Here is a 7,490-nt window from a genome sequence, read left to right on the forward strand (position 1 = left end):
GAACCAGGTTAAGGGTTTGGGTTTTATCTTGCAGTCACTGAAACACTATTCAGGAGTTTTATTTTTATTGTTTTAAGGAGTTTTAATTAAGCATTTAAAAATGCTTAATTTTTCAGGAAGACTATTCCACCAGCAATTTTGAAGATGGTGGAAGAGTGGCCATGAGAACGGGTAGACCCCTGCTCTGCTTGAGGGCAAATATGATTGCATATAAGGAGTCTTTATGCTCAGAACATCTGCTTTATGCATAAGCAAAATGTATTTTGCTTTGCTGTTGGAGCCATATTCTGATGATTGTAATGTTTTGGCAGGTGTGGTCTGGCTGGTGGCAGTCATCGTTGGATCGCCCATGTGGCATGTGCAACGTCTTGAGGTAGATTGGGACTGGGATTGATAGTCATATTATTGAAAGTTTTCTCAACCCTCTCAGTGATAATCCAATTTCTTCCTGCAAATTTGTATAACCCCAATTATTTCACTGGAAATTTTTCAAGTGGAATAAAATAGTTTGTTTTAAGATCCTCCCCTCTATGTGCTATGGTGAGTGCTGTGAAGTGTGTAAACCTGGCAATTCACAGACCTGTACCCCTGGGGATAAAAAGATATTATATGTTTAAAAAAAAAAAAATAAAATTTAAAATTAAGATCCTCCCCTCTCCCCAATTATCTAGCTCTCCCTTGATCTTATATTATTAAGATTTTAATGCTTAAAAGAAAATTAACCAGGGTCACATTCTACATTTTCCTGCAAGCTGAGCATGCCTTTCCTAGTGGCCTCCAGTGTCTTGTTACATTTGAAGCGTTCAATGGTTGCTCTAGATTTTTCTTTTATTTTTAAATCACATTAAAAAATTGTCATCAATTATCTGCTTATTAGTTGATTCTCCTTCATAAGTCTTTTCTTATCCATCTCCCATACATTGACAAACTGAAATTTGAATTGGAGTGTGTGCCAGGATCATCTTATCTGACCTCTCTCCTTCCCTCACACCTTTATTTAATGGGCCCAGCATTGCATGGGGATTCACAGTGGAGGGAGCATGGTGCTGTTTTTTGGTGACCCAGTCTCACCAATGGGGTATACATACTTCAACGTGTCCTGCATACGTGATCTAGCCCAGATAGTAGTGTTCAAAGGCAGTAGGGCATTGTTTACACACCCACTGAAATAATCTTTTAGACCATGTATCCTTTTTATACCTTTTTAAATGGACGGAAGCAAATTGGATGTTCAGTGTCCAATGGCAAGGATAACAAATGAGCTCTTAGGCAAGGGTACATTGAAAACATGACTTGATTTTTTATGTTACCTGTGTATTGAATGAGCCGGACTCCATAGGTGAGAGCAGAAGGTAATTTTATTCTGTCCATTGCTGCCTGTAAAAATGTGACCTAAGGACCTCCCAATATTCTGATGCAATGCTGTGGATGAAGCCCTGGGTAGGCCCTGTTACTCTTCCAACCATTCAGAGAGCAACATTCCTCTGGACACTTTCAGTCACAACAAAAGTGTTAGTTCTGTGGTTAAATGCCCAGCCCAGTGTCACAACCACGTAAATCCATACTTTCAATCAAAGCAGAACAACCCCTTCCCTCAGCTTAAGCTATTTTAGGTCTAGAATCCTACAGTATGGAAAAGGGACATAATCCGCATCATCTCCCCTTCCTTACTGTGCATATCTCCCTTCCCGTTCAGTTGACTGCCTCTGGCTCTTTGGGAGCTGGTGAGAAGGGTGAGGAGAGGAAGGGGCAGGTGTACCCTGGTGTCAATGCCCTCTGCCCGTGACTATTGCTCATGATCAATTCTTCACTTGTGGGTTTTTCAAAGATAACATCACTGAGGCTTCTGACTGCTATTCCCTTCTCCAGCAGGCTGTTTATTATGCCCCTCTAGCTTCCACACACAACTGTATGTGGCCAGCTCTTTCCTCCAAGGCTGCCCTTATCCCAACAGGAATCCTGTACAAATGGAGTCCTCTCATAAGTGACCCAACACAGTAGTCATTTGTGGGGTCCATTCCTGGCCCATAGACACAAGGGTATTTGTCTGTTTCTTTAAATAAACTTATGTTATCATATGTTCTAAATATAGTTTAAATATGTAACTCATTTAGTTTGTAGAAAACGCATATGAAATTGGCAAAGCCAGTCCTCACTGTCACACCAATCAGCCAAGTCAGATTTGCTTTCTGTCAGGAAGAATTGTGCTTTCATTTCTCATACCAGATAAATCTATTAATATGCATCCCATGACCACCTTCTCACTTCTAAAATTCTACTAGAGAGAGTGTGTGTGAGCGTGCACAAGGCCTGGATTTCTCACCTGGGTGAAACAAAGCACCCGGACGTCACCATTTCCACCCACTGAAGTTCTCTTTGCTTTGCTCTCACTGGGCTCTCTCTCAGGAGTGATGTATTTGACAATTTTCAGGGGATGGAAGCAACGAGGTGGTAAAATTAAAATTGTCATCACTTCTGCCCCTTCAGTGTATGAAAAATGTAAATTCACAGCATTTCAACATCTGTCAAAACACTTTTTCCTAATGCCAAGCTTTACCCTGAATAAAAATGTGTTTAATACAGGGAAAAGCACAAAGCCCTGTCATGTATTTATGGTTTCTTGATCATGGTGGCTTCGCTGACATCAGTAATTCAAACCACCTCCTTTTTCAGTGCCTCATAGTAAGACTGTGGTTGGGTAAGAGATCTGGCTTATGTAACTGGGGAGAAGAGGGATTAGAAACGAGAAACTGGGAATATAAAGAGAGCACAACACTTGGTTTCAGGCTTCTCCTAGGCAGTGGAATCTTAAAGATTTAATTTATTTACTTTAGAGAGAGCTAGAAAGCATGAGCGGGGAGAAGGAACAGAGGTAAAGGGAGAGAGAGAATCCTAAGCAGACTCCCCGCTGGGCACAGAGTCTGACAGGGGCGCTCGATCCCAGGACCCCGAGATCAGGATCTGAACCAAATAAGAGCCGGACACTTAAAGGCCTGAGCTACCCAGGCACCCCGAGGCAGCAGAATTTTAGAGAACTGTGCAGTTGCTAATAGAAGATCTGAAATTTGCTCCCTTAAAGCCATCTGCCTGTGCCCTCAGAAAGTCTGTGCTTGTCCCCAGGGCAACATGCACCTATTTGGAGACTGCTGGGGTAGTTTGTGCCTTAACATGTGCCAGTGTGTTGCCCCCATGGCTGTGCCTTTGTGGGCTCTTCCTCCATGGAGTCAGAATCAATTTCACTTTATATCCAGTTCCCAGGGAGTTTGGATCTTGAAATTATTATTCAGTAAGTGTTTTCATCCCTCACTGTATTTGTAAATAACAACCTTGATCAGAGCTTGAATTTTCTTACCTTTGATGAGTATACCAGAAAGCTTGTTCCCCAATTCAACTGACTAACAATTGATGATAAAATTTGCAGGAATGAAGGCAAAAATATGTCTAAGACCTAGGTATTCTTCATCTGGAAAGCTCTAAAATGACCAAAATGGAAGTAGTTTTGCTAAATTCTCTTTTGTTCTTATTATCCAGTTAAATAACTCTTGAATATGCTTTTCTAAGTTTGTCCTTTATTAACATTTGCTATTATTATTAATACTGCTATTAATAATATTTTGAACTCATGAGTCTGTCAGAAATAATATTAATAAGAAGACATTATCTTTCTGTAAGATATCTACCTCAATTGAGGTAGATATTATCAGGCTCAGAGCTGAGTCTGAATATTTGTAGATTGACAATAGTTTGAATCTCAATTTCTTATTCATCTCAGAATCTTAAAGCAATCAGTTACATTTCTAAAATCTTTGCAAACAACCTGATCATTCCAATCTGGAATAGCTATAACAAAATACAAGTTTTCAGTACTATCAATTGAAAGACATCTGATGCCTTGCCAAAATTTGTCTCTTCAACAATTGAGGAAGCAAAATAATGTAACATTAAACTAGCTGGCATGCAAGTACAAAATATTTTTTTCATACAATACTTTGGTTGTTGTATTTGCAGTGTATTCTCCATCTGGAAAGCAACGTTCTTCATCTGGACTGTATGCATACATATTCTGGTCAAAGAGCATAGCTCTCTTTTACCAAATTGAAAAAAAGTGGGAGATTAAAAAAAAATAAAATAAAGAGGCTATTGACCTCAATTCCATTTTAAAATAGAAAAGAAATTATAAAACCATTAAGCACATAAGGAGTGAAGGAAAAATGACACTTCACAACAAAAGAACAATCAAAAATATTTCTCATTTGAAATATGTCCCCACAGTAAATATGTAAAGATCTGAAAAATGCAGCATTACAATAGTAGTTGGCTGCTTTCTGTTCTTTTGATGCTGACTCTGGTTCCTCTAACTGAATTGTTCTTGTATTAAAGATTAAGTATGACTTCTTATATGAAAAAGAACATGTCTGCTGTTTGGAAGAGTGGGCCAGCCCTGCACACCAGAAAATCTATACCACCTTCATCCTTGTCATCCTCTTCCTCCTGCCTCTTTTGCTGATGCTTATCCTGTATAGTAAAATCGGCTATGAACTTTGGATAAAGAAAAGAGTGGGGGATTGCTCAGTGCTTCAAACTATTCATGGAAAAGAAATGTCAAAAATAACCAGGTCCGTTTAATGAAATATTCACCTCTGTTTAAAATATTTGTAATTAGTTGTGCTTGAAGGAGCAGGTGCTAGAAATCTCTCAATTCCTGGGAAATTTAGCCGAAGTGCCATTTGTAATTCATGTTTAGGGTTTGGGCTGACTTTAAACTTTGGAGATTTTAGGTATGGCAGGAGTTTAGAAAATTTGGAAAACTGTTACATTTTCATTTCCATGTCAGCATGACATGGGGGTAAGGGCTGTGGTCTTCTCTTCCCCATCACTCACCAGCCACATGGTGTGGACTAAGCCTCCTGCTTTCCTCCTATGTAGCAGGGAGCTTAATAAAAATCCATCCTCACTTCCTCCTACCCAAAAGTGTTGCTCAAATGCATGAGATATATATGGAAATCCTTTGGTGGCCAGAGTATGCTATTTACTTTAAATTATTATTATTGATATAACACTAAAAGCTTTCTTTTCTGAACATATTCACTAATAAAAAAAAACACAATTTACTGATATGGCACTTGTAGTCCATATGTTTATTTTATAATCTGCGTGGAATGGCTATTAAACAAAAACAAAAACCTTCTAAGGAGTTTTGTGGTTTGGTGAAATTGTCTCATTTTTCAAGTGTGCAGCGACCTCTGGTGCCCAGTTTGTATGAAGCAATCCTCCCTGTCAGCGTCGATGCTGGACTATTGAGCACCTTGGGATTTACTGCTGATTTAGCTCTCCCACTTCCTCAGAAGAATGCTCTTCAGTATAAAGTGAATAAGAGCTTAATACTGAAGTTAAGCTGCATAACTTTAAGGCCGCTCTACCCCTTACAGTTTAAATACCTGGTCATCCGACTTTGCAAGTGACATAAACTTCTCTGTGCCTCAGTTTCTGCATCCATTAAATGGCTTACTGAGAAGATGAATGACATAATCCACACCAAGCATCTAGCCAAGTGCTTGGCCTATTATGAGCACACATCATAAGGATGTTTATAATATGAGAAATATAGGGAAGTGGGTAAAAGCAATGGGAAAAATGAGAAACAGCCCATAATTAACCTGTCATGAGCTTTATTAATATTTAAAAAATTATGGTGGAGAAGTTTAGGCTCAAACTTTAATAACTTTGATATCAATGTGACAAATTTTCCAAGAAGTTAACTAATACAATGTATCCTTATGGGTCCAGGAAGAAGAAGCGAGCTGTCATTATGATGGTGACAGTGGTGGCTCTCTTTGCTGTGTGCTGGGCACCTTTCCACATCGTTCACATGATGATTGAATACAGTGAGTGCTTTTCATTCTCATTTGATAGAAGTTTTAGTTCATTTCCTGCTAGAATGGACAATGAATCATAGAAATTCATTGTTATTCACTTGGGTAATCAAATATCAAACATTTAATGGGTTTCTTTCATGTTTTCAAGACCACCAGATCATTACATGGTAGATAATTATGTATTACTTTAACCAAATTTTTAATAATTACAGAAGATACAGAAACATGTTTGAGTTTCTTTCATGCCATGCCTCCCGTTCTCCATAAGCCATTCAGACACTGGAGAAGCGTGACATCCTATGAGTGTTTCTCCATTTCAATTAGAATGCTGACTTGAACCACATAAATTTAATAACACCTAGGATTTCAGCCAGACCCTCACTGTATTACCTTTGATAATCTGAGACTTAACATAATTCTCAGGTGATATGTTTCCATAACACAAGCGAACATGTGAATGGTAACTTCTGCTTCCAGTTTATACAAAGCTTAGAATAAAGTAGAAATGCAGTAAGCTCCCTAATATGTGCTGGGCGCCAGGCTGTGCTTGTGAGGCAAGATTCTCTATGAATGAGGACACATCACAGAGCTTATTTTTCTTCTGACATGAGATGGCTCTTCCCAGAATTGTCTTGGGACTTTTACACCTTTATCCAGTTGTCAAAGTGTAAGTGGTCAGTAAAGACGGATGATAAACAGAAATTCTATTTTCTGCTAGTTAGAACATAATGCATTCTAGACTATTAATTTTTATTTCAGGTAATTTTGAAAAGGAATATGACGATGTCACAATCAAGATGATTTTTGCCATAGTGCAAATAATTGGATTTTCCAATTCCATCTGTAATCCCATTGTTTATGCATTTCTGAACGAAAACTTCAAAAAAAATTTTTTATCTGCAGTTTGTTATTGCATAGTAAAAGAAACCTTATCTCCAGCACGAAGGCATGGAAATTCAGGAATTACAATGATGCAGAAGAAAGCAATGTTGTCCCGGAGACAGAATCCTGTGGAGGAGACCAAAGGAGAAGCATTCAGTGATGGCAACATTGAAGTCAAATTGTGTGAACAACCAAGGGAGAAAAAATATCTCAAATGACACCTTACCCTGTTCAACTCTGAACTTTCTGAGAATTCTGCTTTAGGCAGCAGACACTAATTATAACAAGGTCTTCATAATTAGTACTATTCATAGCTTAATCAGAAGAGAAAATTTTTATTTTTAATTAACACATAATGTATTATTTGCTTTAGGGGTACCAGTCTGTGAATCTTGAGTCTTACACAATTCACAGCACTCACCTTAGCACATACCCTCCCCAATGTCCATAACCCAGCCACCTTAACCGTCCCCCCCCCCACCCCAACCCTCCAGCAACCCTCACTTTGTTTCCTGAGTTTAAGAGTTTCTTATGGTTTGTCTTCCTCCCAATCCCATCTGGTTCCATTTTTTCCCTCCCTACCTTCCACAACCCCTGCCCTGCCTCTCAAATTCCTCATATCAGGGAGATCATATGATAATTGCCTTTCTCTGATTGACTTACTTCGCTTAGCATAATACCTTCTAGTTCCATCCATGTCATTGTAAATGGCAAGATTTCGGGTTTTTTGAT

The 7,490-nt window shown here is 38.7% G+C and overlaps 1 protein-coding gene across 1 annotated transcript in view; it reads left to right on the forward strand.

The window, feature by feature from the left end:
- Positions 1-7,046, forward strand: part of LOC111157826 (pyroglutamylated RFamide peptide receptor) — a 44,751-nt gene extending 37,705 nt beyond the window's left edge. The window contains exons 3-6 of the mRNA XM_022519500.1: positions 312-373; positions 4,381-4,616; positions 5,788-5,885; positions 6,636-7,046. Of these exons, the coding sequence (XP_022375208.1) occupies positions 312-373; positions 4,381-4,616; positions 5,788-5,885; positions 6,636-6,976 (737 nt within the window). The 3' untranslated portion in view covers positions 6,977-7,046. The remainder of the gene's footprint in view (positions 1-311; positions 374-4,380; positions 4,617-5,787; positions 5,886-6,635) is intronic.
- Positions 7,047-7,490: the final 444 nt, after the last annotated feature.

The sequence above is a fragment of the Enhydra lutris genome, unplaced genomic scaffold (assembly GCF_002288905.1).
Source record: "Enhydra lutris kenyoni isolate GAN:26980312 unplaced genomic scaffold, ASM228890v2 scaffoldscaffold3, whole genome shotgun sequence".
Classification (NCBI taxonomy): Eukaryota; Metazoa; Chordata; class Mammalia; order Carnivora; family Mustelidae; genus Enhydra; species Enhydra lutris.